Source organism: Perca fluviatilis, chromosome 14 (genome assembly GCF_010015445.1).
Source record: "Perca fluviatilis chromosome 14, GENO_Pfluv_1.0, whole genome shotgun sequence".
In the NCBI taxonomy this organism is placed as follows: domain Eukaryota; kingdom Metazoa; phylum Chordata; class Actinopteri; order Perciformes; family Percidae; genus Perca; species Perca fluviatilis.
In genome coordinates, this window is record NC_053125.1 from 25,386,318 (window position 1) to 25,407,196 (window position 20,879).

Genomic DNA, 20,879 nt, shown 5'->3' on the forward strand with positions numbered 1-20,879 from the left:
AATAAATTCAGGTAGTGTTTCAATTCTATGTCGATTGAGACGAAATGCAAAGACAGACTTTTTTTTTACCTTCAAAGTAAAATAAAATAAGGAGGAGACATCTTCCTGCTTCTTCTTCTTCCTGCAATTCAGTTCCAGAGACATTTAAACCGCAATGCAACCGGAGCACCAACTCTTCCATTCATGTGTGTTATGATGCTGAGCTGATAGCATGCAGGTTAACTGTGGAGACTTGATGATCAACTCCTTCAACAAGACCACCTGACTCCCAGTAAAAAGCTCCCTCTGCTGGTTACTCTTTACCTTCACAGCTTTTCTTTAACCTTTAAAACACATTCAGTGAAATGATGACAGGAAATAAAAGACAGCTTTAAACACACTCAGGGTCAGTTACAGGATCATATTAAAAACATTAAAGCTAAAAGTTAAAGCTGTAAAATTCTGGCCAGAAGGTCATTATGTTGTCATGATGTTGGACAATAAAGCAGCAGATCATTATGGATCCACATCAACACTGTTACATCATTTATGGTCTTTATGAAGGAACGCATCACTTCCTGTGTGGCCCTAGCACTCCCACTCAAAAGGCCATTTGACCGAAAAACAAAAATACGGTAAATCTTAAAAGTGACGCTTCCGTCCTAATTATGCTTATAAACTAAAGTTTGACTCGGGTACATTCACAAAAAGACCCTAGGTTGCATTTTGGCGAGAGTTACGCTTTAAACTACCTTAACTCTATGACTACAGTTCTTTGTTGTGCCGGTTGGGGGTGTGATGAACATTGCCAATAATAGTCACATTAAAGATAATGGATCAGTGACTAGAAATAGTAGTTGTAGTAGTTCATGGCATAGCAGGGCACTGCAGGGCACTGCAGGGCATCACATGACGTAGCAGAGCACTGCAGGGCGTAGCAGGACAACCTGCTTCATAACAACCTGCTTCATAACAACAACCTGCTTCACCTTTACTTTCACTTTGAACAAAATAACAAAAACAACTGCAACCCCACCTTATTGTCTTGAGCTGCAGGACAGGTAGGACTACATATTCTGATGTTAGAGAGAATAGAAACAGTTTGTCCGTCCAGGTCATAACTCAAAAATTCAGGAGACACAAAACAGTCCACTGCTGCATCTTCTTCATACATGTAAGTAACTAAAACATATTTTATGATTTACAGTTTGTATTGTGTACATTAACTGTGGGACGTTTACTGTTGACATTTAGACTAATGAACATATGAAATCACTCACAGATCAGAAAATTGATGCAAAGAAATCGGCTCAAAGTTTTATTTTTGCTTCTTTACTGAACTATTTTTTAAAATATTTTCTCCATGATTTTGATGTTGTGATCTTCAGTTGATAAATGACAGGACAAAGTGTCTTTGTTTTAAGCTTCTTCTCTGTATCAGTTTGGTTGATTAGGGCATTTTCAACCAGAGAAAAAGAAGAACTAAGCTTAGTTTTTATAACTGAATAAAACTTACAGTGCATTCATACCCCTTCACTGTTTTTACATTGTGTGATGTTGTAGCCTCATGCTGAAAATCATTTCAATTCAAATTTCTCTCATCACTCGACACACGATGCCTCATAATGATGATGACATTGCACATAAATCAACAAGAGAAAAAGTATTCAGACTCTTTGCTATGATGCTTGATGCTTGCAGCAAATGCCAAACACTTTTTCATAATAGTACATTATAAATAGGCTATAAATTTAGGTACATACATCTAATAGGGGTAAAAATTTCACACAGCTTAAAACGAAAAAAAAATGTCAATAGTAAAGTATGTTAAAAGACAAATATGTGATTTTCCATTAAAATATATGTATATATGATCATAACATTCCTCCATGTGCTACTGTATATATATACACACACTACGGCTCAAAAGTTTGGGGTCACTTAGACATTTCCATTCCACTCCATTATAGACAGAATACCAGCTGAGATCAGTTGCATTGTTTTTTTTAACCAGGGCAGCAGTTTTCAGATTACATTATGTGCTTACATAATTGCAAAAGGGTTCTCTAATGTTTTCTCAGTTAGCCTTTTAAAAATGATATCAGATTAGTGAACAGAATGTGCCTTTGGAACATTGGATGAATGGTTGCTGATAATGGGCAATGTACAGTAGATATTGCATTAAAGATCAGCCACTTCTTTCTACAACAGTGGAGAACCCTTTTAAAAGTATGTAAGCACATAATGTAATCTGAAAACTGCCGCCCTGATTAAAAAAAACAATGATAAAATAGAATAAGCCTTTATTGACACCTATAGGAGAAATTCATCTTGGGCATTCGAGATAAACGAATGTCGACACATTGCGCATGAACACACAATAAACATACAGTTAGCCTACATAAAATATAATCATACATGATCTCATCCAGTGCTTCAATGAACATCTAATAACCACACCCAATTCCCCGTACCTTTCCTCACAATCACAGAACAGAATACATCCTCCCCCTCGTATTGCACTTAATTTTGATAATGATTGCACAGTTCATTCACGTAGTTAAATGTCACATGTGGTCTTATTGTGACTCTTCACCTCTGTCTCCTCTCACAGGGAGAAGATGATGTGCAGCATCCTGCTGCTCATCATCCTGACCTCCTGTGTCTCTGGTTAGTTTACAGCTTCACTTTATTATCCACTAACACTAAACAAAGAATCACTAAAGTGTCCACAGAAACATGTGGAGATGGAGTTTAAAGTTGTCAGTGTGTCGCTCCTCACTTTCTTAATTGAACTTTCTTAAAGGTTCATTTTGAATTAGTGAAATGTTTTTTCTTCAGATGTGTTTGGTCTCTTTACAGCAGCGAGGGATCGGCCTGTACCTGAGACACCAAACACAGGAAGTCGGAAAGAAAATTCTCCAACAGCAAGTCCACCACAACCAGAGAGTCGAGGATGGAGCTGGATGGGGCTTTTGGTGGAATATTTTTAAGACTGTTCGCTGTTTATTTTTTTATTTGACTTATTCCATGGTATTTATTCCGGGTGGACCCGATAACATTTTTGTTGTTCTCATTTTATTTCAGTTATTATTATACATACTTCATTTGTTACTCAAGTATTCAGGTTAATTTTTAGGAGCAGCGCACTCCTATGACTGCCCTGATTTCATTGGCACAGTTACACATTCAGCCCTGGAAGCTGCCCAGTACAACCACAGTCCCATCTACTGACTACTGGAGCGTTTGGAGCTATGGGGGCAAAAGGGCATTATGCTGCTACACCCTGATTTTTTATATTGAACCGACGACCTCCCGATCACAAGCTCGCTTCTACAACCTTTAGGCCACCCGGCCACTTATCAGACAGATCACAATTGTGCACATCTACCTTTATATGTGTAACCTATAGATATATAACGCTTACGCATTAGATTTATTACTTATTAATGAGTTATTGGCAGTTTATCTACAGGATGTTTTCTTCAGTGAACTAAGTGTTCCTCTACTTGATGATTTTGTGTTTAAGAATTAAATTCTGAATTGTCTACAATCTCTTGAGACAGAAAGTGTTTGTTAGAAGTCTGAAGGACACAAAGATCAGATGCTGACAGCAAATTAACTTTGAGCTGACAGCTGACAGCATGTCGAGCAGTCTAGCTTTGATGATCAAAATTCAGCCTGATGTTTCAACCTGTTCAACTGTTACATACCTTTACCTTTTGCATGTTAAGCTCTGAGACTTTTCAATTTTTTTATATACAGTAGCATGTGGAGGAATGTTATGATCATAAATACATATATTGTAATGGAAAATCACATATTTATCTTTTAACATATCTTACTATTGACTATTTTGTTTTGATTTAAGCTGTGTGAACTATTTACCCCTATTTGATGAATGGACCTGACTTCATAGCCTAACTTTATTCTGCTGTTTATCTACAGTCTGCACTTTAGACTGACTTTTCTATACCTCCCATTTTGGTCCCAGATTTGGAGGTCAGAGGTCAGATGGACACCTAGGTGTTAGAATTTCTACCACAATATAAAGGAATGTTGAAGGTCCTATGACATGCTGCTTTTTGGATGCTTTTATATAGGTCTTAGTGGTCCCGTAATACTGTATCTGAAGTCTCTTTTATATAGACCTTAGTGGTCCCCTAATACTGTATCTGAAGTCTCTTTTATATAGACCTTAGTGGTCCCCTAATACTGTATCTAAAGTCTCTTTTATATAGACCTTAGTGGTCCCCTAATACTGTATCTGAAGTCTCTTTTATACCTTAGTGGTCCCCTAATACTGTATCTAAAGTCTCTTTTATATAGACCTTAGTGGTCCCCTAATACTGTATCTGAAGTCTCTTTTATATAGACCTTAGTGGTCCCCTAATACTGTATCTGAAGTCTCTTTTATATAGACCTTAGTGGTCCCCTAATACTGTATCTGAAGTCTCTTTTATATAAACCTTAGTGGTCCCCTAATACTGTATCTGAAGTCTCTTTCCCGAAATTCAGCCTTGGTGCAGAATTACAGCCACTAGAGCCAGTCACACAATGAGCTTTCCTTAGTATGTCCCATTTCTGTCTCTTTAGCTATTGAGGAGGAGTGGGGCAAGGTGGAGAGTGGGGGTGTAGCCAAATTCTCTGGGCGGGCAAAGCAGAGAAAGGAGAGGTAACCTTGCTCCTTATGATTTCATGAAGGGAAGATTCCAGATTGGCCCATCTGAGCTTTCATTTTCTCAAAGGCAGAACAGGATACCCAGAGCTTGGTTTACATTTATCACCATTTCTAGCCACTGGGGGACCATAGGCAGGCTGGGGGAACTCGTATCAATGTTGAAAAACCTCAACCCTAGGGAGATGGAGTACATGTTTTTTTCCCATTGTCAAAAGTCACACTCCATAATTGACTTTTTCTTAATTGCAAGCCCTTTAGTAAACAGTGTAGTTAGTTGCAGTATAAGAACTACACTGTAAAAATTATCAGGGTGGTTCTACTTAAAAATTTAAGTTCAATTGCTGCCTTAAAAATGTGAGTAAAGCCAACATTAAGAATAGTGTTGTTTCAACCCACAAAGTTAGATTATAGAATATGTTTAATTAATGATCATTTATTGTTTGAACTTGATACTATGATTTAAAACAACTATCAATACTACATTGTCCACTCAAGGAAACTTGCTTCCTCTTGTCAAGCAAAAATACAATTGTATGCTATTTCAACTCACGAAGGTAAGTTAGAGAAGATGTTTAATTAATAATAATTTATTGTTAGAACTTGATACTGTGAGTTAAAACAACCATCTATCTTACATTGTATATTCAAGGAAACTTGCTTCCTTTTGTTAAACAAACATAGAATTTTACATTTAATTTCAACTAACTGTATTCATACCAATTGTCTTTTCAAGTTAGGTGTACTCATGTTTTTAAGGCAGCAATTGAACTTATACTTTCAACTTAAGCAGACTAATGTTTTTACTAAAAGATCACACACTGTAATAAATTTCATGGTAGTTTAACTTGGAAATGAAAGTTCACCTTCAGCCTTGAAAATCGAAGTTCACTCAACTTGAAGACTGCTTTTGTTTCAACTTAGAAATTAAAGTTAATGAGGGTGATGTAACTACAGTGTTCTAGTTTTGTTAAAGTTGTTATTTTAGTTGATTTAACTTTTAATTACTTAGTTTAACTTCATACTTTAAGTTAAAACAAATAAATGACTTTCTTTAATAATGCAAGAAACCTTCCTTGCCTAGTATAACAGACATACTTTTCTGCTTTATTACAACGCACAATTTAAAGTTACAATAACATAACCACATTTATAGTGGAGATAGTGTGGATGCTTGGGTGCAGCCGTCCCAGGGACCCATGCAAAATAAGGGTCCCTCTAAAGCCTCTGATGTTGCGTCACTTGGGCTAATGAAGTGACACACTGCAGATTAATAGCTGAAGGAAGCCTATTACTGCTCAAAGTCTAATGCTGCAATACTCCAGCTCTTCTTATCAAACATAACAGTCACTTAACTCATGGTTACAAATGTAAACCAGCACAACAATGACAATTACCAGGCAACAAAACACTACATTCAAGCACACGTTTAATAAACGGAATTCAAACAAACAATTCCGAACAAACTGCAAACTTTTCAGCAAATTTTAACACAACTCTATTTACCGCCTTGCATCATGGGAATTGACCAGCCAATGAACCAATTGCACCTGACTGCAGTATGTAGATTGGGGTTGGGCTAAATGTGGGCGGAGCTGTTTGACTTTTGAAAAGTACTTTTCAAGTACATTTCAATATGAGAAGAGTGAAATGCCAAATTCACAATTCACAAGCCTTTGACAGGTACTCCCTCCTCCCACTAGTGCTTTGTTGTTTGCCACAACACTTGTTATATTTTAGTAGAAATTTGCATAGGCTACATCACTTATCTCGATGTAGTTAATCAATTTATTCTGTCCATGCTTTAACTATGCTGTGAAGACAGGTTATTTTAAAATCGAAAGGCAACCATTTTTTGTTGCAACACACACACTTTTTTTTTCAACTGATAACTTACATACCCAAGTTCAATCAACACATACATATCTGATAAAAAATTTAAATAGTGGACCCAATGAATAAATGCAAGTTTAACTTTCAAAAACTCATAAAGTTGAGTTCAAAATCCAAAACTTGTATAAGCGTGTTCAGTTAAAAATAAGAAATAAGTGGACATAACTAAATGGGTCTGTACTTTTTTACAGTGTATTGCTATCACAGATCATGCAGCGGTGGAATTAAGTATAAACACAGAATTGGACATGGGTAAGAGGACTATAATGATAATAATTTATAATTAATTAATGAATAATATAATTTATGATTAATTTTATAATAATAATAATTTATACTGTTTATTGATCCCCAGTGGGGAAATTACAATTTACACTCTTTTTTTTTTTTAGAAATCACTACACACAGGCAACTTAAGTTTCAGCTGCATGAAATCTTTAACAAAAAAGTAGAATACTTCTTATACAGATTAAAAACAATTTTTTATGAAGGTGGGAAAATCTGGGAAAATATTAGCTAGACAAGTCCCTCAAATATAATTTTAGCCATCAGATAAATTAGTAAACTCAATTAATGATATAAATGAGACATTTCAACAATATTACAAGAAACTATATACATCATCAGTATCTTGCAATGACAACCAAACAAATTCATTCTTCTCTAACATTAATATAGTGTCAGAAAACTATGTGTGATATAAAATGTGTTATATCTTTATATTTTAAGCGATGTTCATGTTACTAACGGTTTGAGTTTAAATGAAGTTGACATGTTACATCATGTTTTGTCTTCTTCTAGTTGTGTAATTACTTGCATCAGTATATTATTTCATAATATCATCACCTTCCTAAAATGATGGTCTAAGTCATTTTTTCAGGTTTTGCAGAAAACACAAAAAAAACTTAACGGCCTAAATCACACGCTTGACATAGGCCATTATCCTAAAGGTGTAGAATCACATGACCTGTTCAACTGAGGATGTAGGCAATTTTACCAGAGGTGGCCAGCACTATGAGGAGATGATTTAGGCAAAAAAAAAGTAAATTATCATTAATACTAACTCCAGCAGGTTGATGTTCATTAACGAGCTCTGTACATGTTTAGTTACTATGAATTTAAATTAAGTTATTACAGCAGAAATGACTAATGTCAGTGATAATAATGCTTTCGTTGAGGGTTTTGCAGCTTTTAAATAATCAACGAATGAAACTTGCATCTGAGATATGATTTGGTGTTTTACTAGAGACATTTAAACTGCAATGCAACCGGAGCACCAACTCTTCCATTCATGTGTGTTATTATGCTGAGCTGATAGCATGCAGGTTAACTGTGGAGACTTGATGATCAACTCCTTCAACAAGACCACCTGACTCCCAGTAAAAAGCTCCCTCTGCTGGTTACTCTTTAACATCCAGACTTGATTAAGAAGTCATCTGTCTATACTGTCATAGTGTCATTTGATTTTGTAGGTTATTCTGTACACACATCTATTGCATATCTATTTGTCCAGAGAGAGGGATCCTCCTCTTTTGCTCTCTGTTGTTAAAGTTTTTGGGGGAGTTTTTCCTTAATTCAATCTAGGGTCAAATATAGAGAGAGGGTGTCTCATGAGGCAAATGTGTGATCTGTGATATTGAGCTGAATACAACTGACTTGTCTCATAGTGACATACAGGAAGACTCATGAACATTTATCAGATCCAAATCCAAATAAATATTATTTATTTATAGGCCTATATGTATTTTATTTTTAATTAATGTTGGTTGAATTGTGTTATTTGTAACAAATTGTTAACATTATAATGATGAAAGGGTTTATGCTTTAACCCTATTTTACATATTTAAATACAGAATACATACTGGGCTGTCAGAATTTGGCAAAAGGCTGAACAAAGGAAGGGAGACCACACATGAGTTGTTACTGAAAACATGTTTATTTTATAGAACTGAAAGAGAAAAGAACTGAAGACAAACTGTGATGGAAAGAGAGAGAGAGAGAGAGAGAGAGAGAGAGAGAGAGAGAGAGAGAGAGATAACAATATAAAAGCTTAAAAAGGGTGACTTTAAGTGCTCTGGGAGTCCTGCAGGTTTGTACATCTAAAATATAACTGTGGATCTCAACACGTTACTGTAAAACGTCGCGTTAAAACAAAGTTGTACCTTTCTAGATTGAAAGTGTTTGTCTCGTCCTGCAGGCTGCAGCTCAGTCTGAACTTTGAACTGCAGGAGACACAACTGGGACCGCTGCAGGACATGAAGAGACATGATGGTCCCACTCAAGTTTCAGCACATTCACATATACACATACATATTCCTGTTTTTCTTTTCTTTTTGACATACTTACTGTTCTCTGTATGAAACACCCCTGCTTCATAGTAACTAACTAACTAACCCATTCAGTCTCTGCCACTGAGGGTTGCTTCACTTCTGACTCAGAGATTTGTTCTGAAAACATGGTAATTTGATTTGGAATGAGCAGTCTAAGACTAGCTAGACTAGTCTGAGCATCAGATCATTTTATCGTAAGTTATCTTTTTATCTGTAGGTTATATGTATAGGCGTGCGTGTGCTTGTGCATGCATGTGTGTGTGTTTTGTTTTGTGTGTGTGTGTGTGTGTGTGTGTGTGTGTGTGTGTGTGTGTGTGTGTGTGTGTGTGTGTGTGTGTGTGTGTGTGTGTGTGTTGTTTCAGGCTGGGCGTTGTGAAGGCAGTCTGGGCAGACCGGACCAGCAACTCTTTGTGCTTCCAACCCAGGGTGCGTCAGGAGACGGTCTCTTTGGCCTGCCTATATATTTGCCCTTTTTTCCACCGCTTGACAATTCATAGACAAGCTCCAAGGTGTGGTTGGTATCTGGATTTTCTCGTGGATTCTTTACTGGCTGCCTTCATTCAGAGAAGAATTCAAACACAAACTGGAACTCTGTCCTCTGGTCTCCTGGTTTGGATCTTAACTGACTGAAGACACACAAGGTAATGTGTGAATGTGTTGATGTTGGTGTTGTCATGATATGAATCCTGTTGTAGAGGTTTAGTGTGTGAGGGTTGGTGGATTAGACCAGAAGTTAACAGATAATAATGTGGTCGGTTCTCTCAGTAAAGAGACAATTCAACAACAACAGTTTAACACACATTTGATTCATTGAAGACAGATCATCCTGAAACCTGATCCACATAAAAAGCTGCTCTATGACACTTTAAACAGCAGCTGGAACATTTAGTAAAGAGTCAATATGACAGCATGAGGTTGTTTGAGTGTTTACTGTTTCTATATTGTCTGTTGTATAGGCTGTTGTTTATAAGGAATACCACACTTTATGTGTTACTACTTGACTCAGATAGTTGGCGATTTTTTTCAGTTACATTTTCCTTTCTTTAAACACGACGGACAAATGCATGGCCCCGGTGTTAAGTGGTGTAGGTTGATGAATAAAAACCTTACTAGTATCTTCCTCGTTCTTCTGACAAACAGTGACAAATGCCGCCGTCTTGTGACTGACATACATTACTGAATCTGGGTTTTATTCCTCTGGCTATCTGTGTTATTTCAACCAGCTGAAAGTTTAGGGAGAGATAGTGGTGATTGAAGTAGTTTAGAAGTCTTCCTGAAAGAAATCGCGCTGAGCTACATAAGTAACACAGAAGAAGAAGTATAAACAGACTGTATAAGTCCTCTCTCTGTCCTGTAATAAGTGAACTCTGAGCTCATGTGTTTGTGACTCTTCACCTCTGTCTCCTCTCACAGGGAGAAGATGATCTGCAGCATCCTGCTGCTCATCATCCTGACCTCCTGTGTCTCTGGTTAGTTTACAGCTTCACTTTATTATCCACTAACACTAAACAAAGAATCACTAAAGTGTCCCCAGAAACATGTGGAGATGGAGTTTAAAGTTGTCAGTGTGTCTGCTCCTCACTTTCCCTCTCTGTCTCCTCAACAGGAACATTTGTAGTGAATGTGACCCAGACCTCCTATCAGGCAGAGGAGAACCACCACATCACACTGGAGTGGACCTTCACAACCAACCCTCACAGTTCCTCCAACTATCTTTTTATCTTCTGTGAACTGATAACTGATCTCAGATCCTCAGTCCTGTTTCGTCTCCATGAAGGAGTTGAGGTCCCAGAGTCTCAGGATGAACAGTTTGCAGGACGAGTCCAGTGGGACAAAGACGTCCTCAGAGAAGGACGACTCAGACTTCATGTGTCCAGACTCAGGACTGAAGACTCGGGACAGTACGTGTGTGACGTGATCTTAAATTATAAGAGTAACTCTGGTAAATGTCGGCTCAATGTCACTGGTAAGTTGATTCAGGAGAACTTTCTTAACGGGTTCAATTCAGCAGCTTTTTAGATAAATAAGAAGGAAGGACTTCCACAATCCCTACACTTCCAAGTGTTTTACTGAAATGTTTTTTATTCACATAAATGAAACAGATGTGTTTGGTCTCTTTACAGCAGCAAGGGATCAGCCGGAACCTGAGACACCCAACACAACAAGTCCACCACAACCAGAGATTTGGGGAAGGATCGGTCTCTACTGTGGACTGACAGCAGCTCTGCTGGGTTTTTGTTTCTGTCGTTGTCTGCTGAGAGAACAAGATTTCTTCTCAAAGTTTAAAGGTGGATTGAGAAAAAGTTACAGTTCAGCAGGTGGATCAGTGGACACTTCAAAAAGACAGTTAGAATTTGATTTCATAAGACAGAGACACAGAAATTACAAAAGTGTTTGTTAGAAGTCTGAAGGACACAAAGATCAGCTGCTGACAGCAAATTAACTCTGGGCTCACAGAATAAACCAACAGGTTCATACTGACAGCATCAGGTTCAGGTTATTTTATTGGTACCCGTAGGTAGACTAGGTTTACAGTCTAAGAGGCAGGACATCCTTAAAACTTTGTAGAGCATGTTGAGCAGTTCAGCTTTTAAGTTCAATAATCAATCCCTTTATTGAATACCCTCCACGATACGAAGCAGGCTGTAGCTTATATGTGCAATTGTTGAAACCTTTTTCAATGTAAAGCTCTATGTGATCATATCCAGTAGTTTTTATATCCTGTCTATCATGTAGTTGACTACTGCAGGATGTAATGAAGGAACTCAGGAAGTGAAGGCATCTTCTTCATGAAAACTTTGACCTTCTGCTCAGACTTTATATACAGTTTTAACTTAGAGCACATAGAGCTTTAACCTTTTCTTTTGTAATGTTCTCTTTAATGTACTGCTTCTGTATTATTATGGTCTGTTACTTCCTGTCTCTCTGTCATTGTAAAGCTGTGAGGAGTTAACTCTGGTGTTGATAAAGAGAAAGATCTAAATGCTAAAGAACTAAATGTTGGTTTCATCTGATGTATGATCTGATTCATTCATTTTTTACACACTGAAATGTTTCTCATGTATTTCAATTCATCACTTTAACAAATGAAGACGTTCAACTTAAGGAATCCTTTGATAATTTTAACTAAATAAAGTTAATTTAAGTGTTCTTTGTTGACTTTGATATCTGAAAATGTTGAAGCTCTAACATCATATTGAACTTCTGATGATTTTTTGAATTGGAACCACGAATGGGAGAAACATCTTTATATTTCTTATCTTTTATATTGTACTTGTTGTACGTGTCCTTATTGCACCGTGGGTCGGAGAGAAGTGTATTTTTAATAGCCCTGAATGTCTGGCACATTTTGGAGAATTGACAATAAAGTTGACTTGATCCACTGAGTGGTTCAATTTATAATTTAAATGTTCAGAGGTTATATATATGAAAACAGTTTCACAATACATTCACAGTAAATAATAAATACTAAGGTATATTTCACATTATAGAAAATGCGCCCCAGGTATGGCAAGCGGTTTCAGGAAAGTGGCTGCATGTGTCCGACAAGCACAAAACATCAACACCGGTACAAGCCTACAGCTGTCCGTGGACACGGAGTGTGGAAAGTGTGTCAGAGCCTCCCGGACGCGTGAACTGAGACTCCTTTTCCTGCTTGTCGGTCAACGGTTAATGATCGGTTAACATTTAATTTCATTGTGCTTTCTTTCTTTTGGAAGGCTGGCTGCCTAAAATCACCACTTACTAGCTAATTAATTAGCCTGAGGTAAACGCTAATGTGGCGGCACGAGAGCTGACAGAACAGAGGAGGTGGTATTCTAGAGGAAGGCTACCTCAAAAATACCGACAACGCCACCCAGAATTTCACCCAGAGAATGATATCAATTACTAATGAATGATTTTACTTCCAATTGCAAGATTATTGATATATTTAAGGTCACACAGGTCAGTATACAACGCAGCCAGAGACAAGGTTCAATTTTTAAAAGAAGCACATTATTATTTCAATAAATTTAAAAACAAAACAGTTTAAAACACATTCTTACCAAAAAAAAGGGGGTGGGGGGATAATTGTGCTGAGGCTTACCAATGGAGGAGACGGGGGTACGAGGGCAGCGAGGGATCCCAGGGAAAGTCACCCGTGAACACAAAAACACACAACAGTGAACACAGCAAATGAAAACGGGGAGACACAGCACACAGGAAGGGAATAACACCACCCGAACACAAGCACCACCGCCTTCAGCTCTCAGCAACTAAAATGGGAACAAAAATGGGACACACACACACACACACACACACACACACACACACACACAATTAGCAGGGTTCACTCCACAAAAAGAACATCAAAATCAATATAAGAGGTTATAAAGAAAAGAACAAACTGAAAGAAATTTAACACAAAATAGACACAACATATACTGCCAGAACCACTAGTAGTTCCAGGAGGCAGTACAAAAAAGGAATATGAATTCAAAAGAAAAGACTTAGCAATTAACCCAAAAGAAACAAAACAAAACACTAATTATAATTAGAACAATAACATAACCAAAGAAACTAAATTTTTAAGTAGAAAACTCACTAATGAAAAGAAAACTAAGCAAAATATTATTGCAACTTTTAACTAAATTGAAAACAAAATAGCAAAAAAAAGGAAAAGAAACAAACCAAATTATAATGTGGGGTGCTATGCTCTTTTTACTACATTCACACAGTTAAGACCATGGTCCACACATATGACCACGTGGTCGAGGCATAGTTGCTCCGTACAACACTTGTAACACGCCGAATAGGCAAACCAGTCTGTGAGCAGCAATAGCACTTTGGGCAAAAAGCCGTCCATGCAAAACAGCAGCCAGTGGGTGAAACGCTAGACAGCTAATAAGGTTTTCTTCGGTGGCACCAGCCCGGTTCCTAGTGTTTACAGAAAACAATAATTAACACCAAATAAATCTAAAGAATAAATCTGACCCCATTTAGCCCACATACCGTTCAAGCAGAGTTTTAGTAGACCCAGAAGGATCTCCGATCATGCAAACCGCAGCAGCTACCAGTGTTACTCACTTCTCATTCACGGCGTTCAACTGGCAAGGTGGAGGATAACCCGCCAACCGAAGATCTACAAGCGTTCAGTACATAATAAAATAACGGCAACGAAATAACAGTCAAAGTGAGTGAGGAGGCAGCCAAGCCGCTACCCTACCTGTAGCACAGCAATACAACTCACAGAGTGAGCGACCCAGAAGTGTAGAGTACTTCCGTCACCAACGAGAAAGAGAGGGCGGAAGGAGGACAACTAGCTGTTTTTATACGGGAGCCCTGCGGCAGTGATTGGCCAAAAGAGTGCCAGGTAGTTAGGAGTTAAACTCATACTGCTACACTAGCTATCAGTAAACAGAAGTGACGTGGTGGCTGGCGTCTGGTGTGTGTTGGCCCGCCCCAGCAAATCTCCGACATGCAGAAAGCAGAGCACAAAGTAGCTGCACCTTCACCAAAATGAAGACAGGTACAAACATTTACTCGTCATGTGGCAGGTAGCTATCTGGAATTTACTTGCCAAACAGAAAATGTACCCGCATTTGGCAACTGGAGATTGTTCATTTCGGACGCTGCATGCATGTATATTCAGACTTTTCTTATTCGTACACATATCTACTAAAAGACATGCACTGTAATACGTATGTCATCCATGTTTTGTTTTGGCAGCGTACAAAACAGTGACTGCTGCTGTATAAGAGGGCTCTGGACTGGGGAATGGAGGTTGCTTACGTCATAAAACACAGCGCTTCCAACCTGAGGAGCAGACTTAGCGTCCCCGGGCAAACACAAGGGTTCACCCAAGAAACGTATGTTTGTGTCCCAGGAGTGTTTTAATTCAAATCACTAACTTTTTTCTAATCTTACCTAGTCGTTTTGTGCCTAACTTAACTGTCGGCGCCACATGATGCTCACATTTTGTCAGCTAAAATTAACTGTAATGCCTGCTTAAACAACTGGCAGCCTGCAGTGCTCTGTAACCGGCGCAAATGCAATGCTAGTTATTGTTAGCGTTAACTATTAACTCGTCGTTATTACATACAAGTACTTTCGGGACGTGGATAGAGTAAGAGCACGGAGACAGCTTTGACTGTGTAACTTGGTCCATTTTTAAATAACATTCTTCAAGCGTAGGACAACTCAAGACTCATAACAAAATGTGCTTCATCATCCCATCATCATTTTTACTTCAGAATAATATGACTCAAGTAAAAGTAAAAAGTACTCATCAAAATAATTACTTGAGTAAGAGTAAAAAACTACTTGGTGAAAAAACTACTCAAGTACTGAGTAACTGTTGAGTAACGTCTGATTTATTTTTTAACACAAGCATTCAATCAGACGGACAAAAATACAAAATAATCATCTTTAGGCAAATTATAGTTCATCCAATCAATTAAATAAATTTAAATTAATTAATTAATTACAAAATAGCTTAAATTAAAATAATCCAGGTAAATTCAAGTACTTAAAAAGTAAAATCAATAAAATAATAATACATAAAAAAATAAATAAGCACAAGTAACACAAATTTCCAAACTTTTACACTTTTTTTTACCAGGCTCTGCAGGCAGAACTAGAACAAGGTAATGGAGCTACTGTTTGGCACTTTTACTAAGGTAAACATGCTTTCAATCACAAAGGTGGATCACTTGTTATCGGGTTCAATCGCCGTGGTAACTTATGCTGGACGCCTAACCTGGTCGGGAGCAGGTTAAGTTGGAGATCAGAGGCTGTAAAAGCACGCCTACTGACCAATCAATACTCCACTGATAACGGCTTCACCGTTCTTAGAAGATCAGGTTGAGCTCGGTGCGCGGAGAGAGAGAGGGGGAGAGACAAAAAGAGAGGGGTGTGCTCATACAAAAAACATTTAGTGGCCGACAGCCCCGTTAACATTCCCTGATGGGTGTATTTGCCGTGTGTAATGCGCACAGCGGTTTGAATTATGTTTTTATATTTTTTATTTGCTCTCACGATCGCTTACACTGCCAGGGTTGCAACTGAAATAAAAGGCTAAAGCAACGGCAGTTTATGGAAAGGACAAGTGTAATTATGGTCAGATCTTGTGCCTGACTGATGGGGAAGTGATATTGATAGTAAGAGTTGTGCGCATCTACAGCGTCTATTTTTGTCAAAATAAAACATTAAAATGAGGCGTACGCGTGGGGATAAAAAAAATGACGCGTTGAATACCAAAGAGGTAAAAAGAAAAGTAACGAGCTCATTGTAGCCTAATGTAGCGGAGTAAGAGTACAGTTTCTTCTTCACAAATCTACTCAAGTAAAAGTAAAAAGTATAGAGATTTAAAACTACTCCTAGAAGTATAATTTTTTCAAAAACTTACTCAAGTAAATGTAACGGAGTAAATGTAACTCGTTACTACCCACCTCTGTCTATTCTTGAGAATCCATTGGTATATTACACTGTATATGGTATATAAGTATAGTAAAATATTTGGTATTTCAGGGTTACAGGATTTTGTTTTAGATAAGATTTCTTTAGATTTAGTTGAGTGTGATGCTTCTTGTGGAGAGGCTGGACTTACAGCACACATACTCTACATACAGGAACCACAAAGATGTGATTAATGGGTCTGTTTACTCGGAAAAAACAGCGGGCTGGGATTGCCTCCATATGGCTCTCACACACCATTCCCCACTACGTGAAATACCGACGTTTTTGCACGGCCACATGCAAAAAGATGCACACACAGCGAGACCGGCTATCAAAACAAAGAACAGACACACACAGAGGGAGAGGGACATTCTCTCTTCAGGACACCATTACTTCACTATCTTTACATTGCAAATATTTGTTGCTGCTATATTAATGTGCTGAACATCGAGTACAGCTCCTTTTAAAATAACATGAACATGCAAAACAGTTAATGACTCTATTTGATTTGAATACACGGCAGGCGTTGACTTACTTTGAATCCTGTCAACTGTCCATCTAATGGAGCGATCAAATAAACTCCAGTTGGATCGATGTTGTGGTAGAAATGTATGAGGCATGAAGGACTGTTTGATTTTTACTTTAATGATTATAATTTTAATATTAAGTTGTCCGATGGTGTGATTATACAATAACCTAGTTACTATATAAAGCTGAGTGAAATGTAAAGAGATTTGGTATGACTGTGTTGTTGGGGACCAAGAGTCTGATTAAACCTGATTTTAACCAAAAGGCCTCAGATTAAACTGACCTCTGGATACAAGACACACATGTGCTCAGAGACAAGGGGACATGTGGCCAAGACAAAGGAATCTTGGCCTGTATGTAAACCCCAAAGCCTGGTTAATTCACACCTCTATGTGAAAATGCCAGCCAGAAGGGAAACGCCTCACAACTGGCAGGAAGTCAAAGGACTCCAAGATTGTAGTTTAAACCCTTTCAAGAGTTTTGAGTCTTCCTATTTGTTCAGCGGGACCATAAACACAGCAGGGTGTCTGAACCTATAAATAACCTGACCCTAGGAAACTCCCTCGTCTTCACCTGCAACTCCCGTTGCTGACAGGAGGCGCGCAAGCGTATTTCTGGAGAAAGTGGATTTAATTTCGGAGGATCCTATGAAAAACGCACCAGTGTTTTTCATAACTGCAGTGAGAAGGAAACAACGTTTTCTTCTCAAAGTCGACCAAACTCTTCCCCTCACTGCCTTTTTGGAGGGGAGTTTCTCCGTGGCCCTGACGAGCGCCCGGGATTTGTTCTGTTTCATTTCTGTGGAAACCTATGGACAGAAACAAACGAACTGAACACACCGTAAAAAGGCTGACGTCTGGGCAGAGATAAGTAGTGTGTTTACTAATGAGCAAAGGGTTCGCTACCATTGTTGCCATTAATGTGATCTGATTTAATCATGTACTGGTCCATATGTGATTATTAATCTGTTCTGTGAATGTATAAATTATCAATTATACCGTTGATTTAGGTTGTGTTAAGTAGCTGGGTATAACTGTAATCGCTACCTGCTAATTCATTCCTTTCATGGAATTTAGTTACTGTCTGCGATAGAATCGCGAAAATCAGCTGTTAGCTACTGGAGTGGTTATAGTGACGTTTCCCTCAGCAAAACCAAAAGTCTCAGTCTGTAGGACAGAGTGGCTGAGGGGAACTAGGTCATTATCGATAATTAAGATCAAAGTGCCTCTTTTCTTTACTCTTCTTCCCTTTCTCCTCTTACTAACACACACACACACACACAGGCTAGCCGCGTATCTCCCAAGCTAACGCGGTAGGCTAGCTTCACACGTGGAGTCGGCATCACCTTGTACAGAGCTAACACATGACCTAGCATACTAGGCTAAGCGTGCGCGTTGCCTAGCAAACCCCCCGGCTTCTTCAGCCCCGGCCCGTGCACCCAGCACCACTACCGCCCTCTTGAGGCTAAATAGTTTTGTGCAGCTCACAGGAGTAGCCAGTTTGGTTTTTGTGTTAGGCCTACATTTTGACACCGCCCCTCCTCCTTTGCTCACACACACACACACACACACACACACACACACACACACACACACACACACACACACACACACACACACACACACACACACACACAGACGTGTCCATGACACATGCTGCTTTGTTTTGGCTTTGTTTTGGCTGTGATATGGTAAAAGATATATAAGTTTATTATTGAAGGATTATTGATTAGCTACTGATAATTGTGACGTTAATAAATCTTATTATACTTAATTAGCAGTTGCTTGTGATTATTTGTGTACTTGTTGTAATAATCGCTGGTCGATCAGGTCCATGCTTGGATTCACCCCTTCCTTTATTTCCTTTTTAAAGGATTACCACAGAAATGAGACTGTTCCACAGTTTGATTATTGGTCCCTGACTAGCAGGGTGGTGCCCCGTTTTGATTGTTTGTCGATTTGATAAAGTTATTAATAACCATATTCATAACTTTATTAATATTGATAAAACATCTTTGATAATTTGCCAATGATCAAATCTGTACCCTACGAGAATCCTACAGTGTCCATTCATACAGGTTGTACCAAGAGCTTCTCTGATTTGTGTTGTAATAAAACATATTTTCAAGTGAGGTAAACTGAGGCTCACCGCATTTGTTCTATTACTGGGTTTTTTTACAACTGTTTTCCCACGTTTTCAAAACTATATCTCCTATTATTTAAATTGTACACACAATTCCCAAAACTACACACACAAAATGCTAAATGCCTCGTATCTCCTTCAAAATGAAACGCTGCATTCAAAATGCCTTAAACCGCATCTCAATTAAGCATTTGCATCAAACGGCAAAGACTTTTTTTCACAATAGTACATTTTGGGATATACTATTTACAAACTGTTATCTCTAAATCTAAAGCTCTTTTTTCTTCCATAGGCTTATATCTACATGTCCATACAATGTTGTAGAATGACTGCTGAGAGGGGTTGAAAAGTACATTGTAAACACTAATACAACTAACATACAAGAAAACCAACAACTTACAACTTGTCCTCTTCCTCCTCCTCTTCCTCCAACACACCCTCTTTGAACTCAATTTGATCCCTCACTGTGATTATTCATTTATCAATGGGTTCATTTGTCAATGCCACTTTGCTTTTTATTCAAATAGAACATTTGAATTTGGATTGAACTTAGAGAGAGAGAGAGAGAGAGAGAGAGAGAGAGAGAGAGAGAGAGAGAGAGAGAGAGAGAGACATAGAGAGAGAGAGAGAGAGACATAGAGAGAGAGACAGAAAGGTAAAGTGGGGCTGTGATATAGAGCCAGTACAATTTGGATACTCAAACACAGGAGTCCACATAGGGAGGAAGACCAGCAACAAATACTGATAAGGTCAGTGTTCTTATTACTTTTTAATATCATCATCTTATATACACATTATTGTGAAACCGATAGAAGACAAACTTTATCTTAGTGACACTTGCAAAGTTGATTCTGTATTTTTATAAACTCAATGGTTTTCCCAAAGACTCACTACAGAAACTTCAAAGGGGCACTACATATATATATAACTGTAAATACTGATATTGTAGTTTTGTGTGTGTTTTTTTTTCCTTTGTGTGTATTTGATTGTCTTTTTCTCTTCCAGAAATGGCAGTAAACTCTTCCAATGATTCCGTCCATTATCCTGACCTTCCTATCAGCATACGTTGCTTTATGACCAGACCAAGCTCCTTCATCTTCTTCGCATTCAGCATAACGAAGATCCTCCTCCTCCTCCCTCTCTGCATCCTCATCGTCTACCTGGGTCTCCAACGATGGCGGGGACATCGCTCCACCACCTCCGCAGCAGCAACGACGACGAGTCACTCAGACAGCTTCACCTACCACATGGTTGCCATGGAGCTGATTGGTGTATTTGGACACACCCTCTGCTGCTGTGGTATCTACAGGGATCATGTTTATGTATTTATTGTGGGGTACTATCTTTGGAGCGTCAATTGGTACGGAGAGACGTTCTTTCACATGCTGACCTGTGTGGAGCCCTACCTGGCTGTCGTTCATCCCGTCACCTACCTGAGTCTGAGACGAGAGAGAGGGATCAGAATCAGAAATATCAGCATTGGCTGTGTTTGGCTGCTTTGCTTTGGAGCAACAGTTCTGGTTAGTTTGGATGATGTGTCAAAGATTGTGGATTTCAGCCTCTTGATTGTCTCCTTGTTCGTCATTTCCTTCTGCAGCCTTTTTGTTCTCTGCGTTCTGATTCGTCCAGGGCCAGGGGAACAGGGCGGGGACAGGGAAAGAGTTGATCAATCAAAGAAGAGGGCTTTCTACACCATTATGGCCATACTCGTAGTGCTGTTGTTGAGATGCTTTGCAAGTATAGTTTGGGCTGTTCTTGATGTGTCACGTGTTGACTGTATGATGATAACTGAAATCTGGTTTAATCTCCCCAGCAGTCTGGTGTTACCTCTGCTGTTTCTACACAGAGCAGGAACATTAGCGTGTCGTAAGAACAACACCTAACGAGGATCA

The 20,879-nt window shown here is 38.6% G+C and overlaps 1 protein-coding gene across 2 annotated transcripts; it reads left to right on the forward strand.

The window, feature by feature from the left end:
* Positions 1 to 1,101: 1,101 nt before the first annotated feature.
* On the forward strand, positions 1,102 to 12,030 carry LOC120573108. Of its 2 annotated transcripts, none has more exons than XM_039822577.1 (4): positions 1,102 to 1,153; positions 2,594 to 2,732; positions 10,465 to 10,846; positions 11,004 to 12,030. In XM_039822577.1, the coding sequence occupies exons 2-4, from the start codon at positions 2,727 to 2,729 to the stop codon at positions 11,279 to 11,281; spliced, it is 666 nt and encodes a 221-aa protein (XP_039678511.1). In that variant the 5' UTR covers positions 1,102 to 1,153; positions 2,594 to 2,726; the 3' UTR covers positions 11,282 to 12,030. The 2 variants fall into 2 exon arrangements, with proteins under 2 accessions (XP_039678511.1, XP_039678510.1); XM_039822576.1 differs by lacking the exons at positions 1,102 to 1,153; positions 2,594 to 2,732 and adding exons at positions 9,349 to 9,521; positions 10,294 to 10,349 and having other exon boundaries at positions 10,487 to 10,846.
* The last annotated feature ends 8,849 nt before the right edge of the window (positions 12,031 to 20,879 follow it).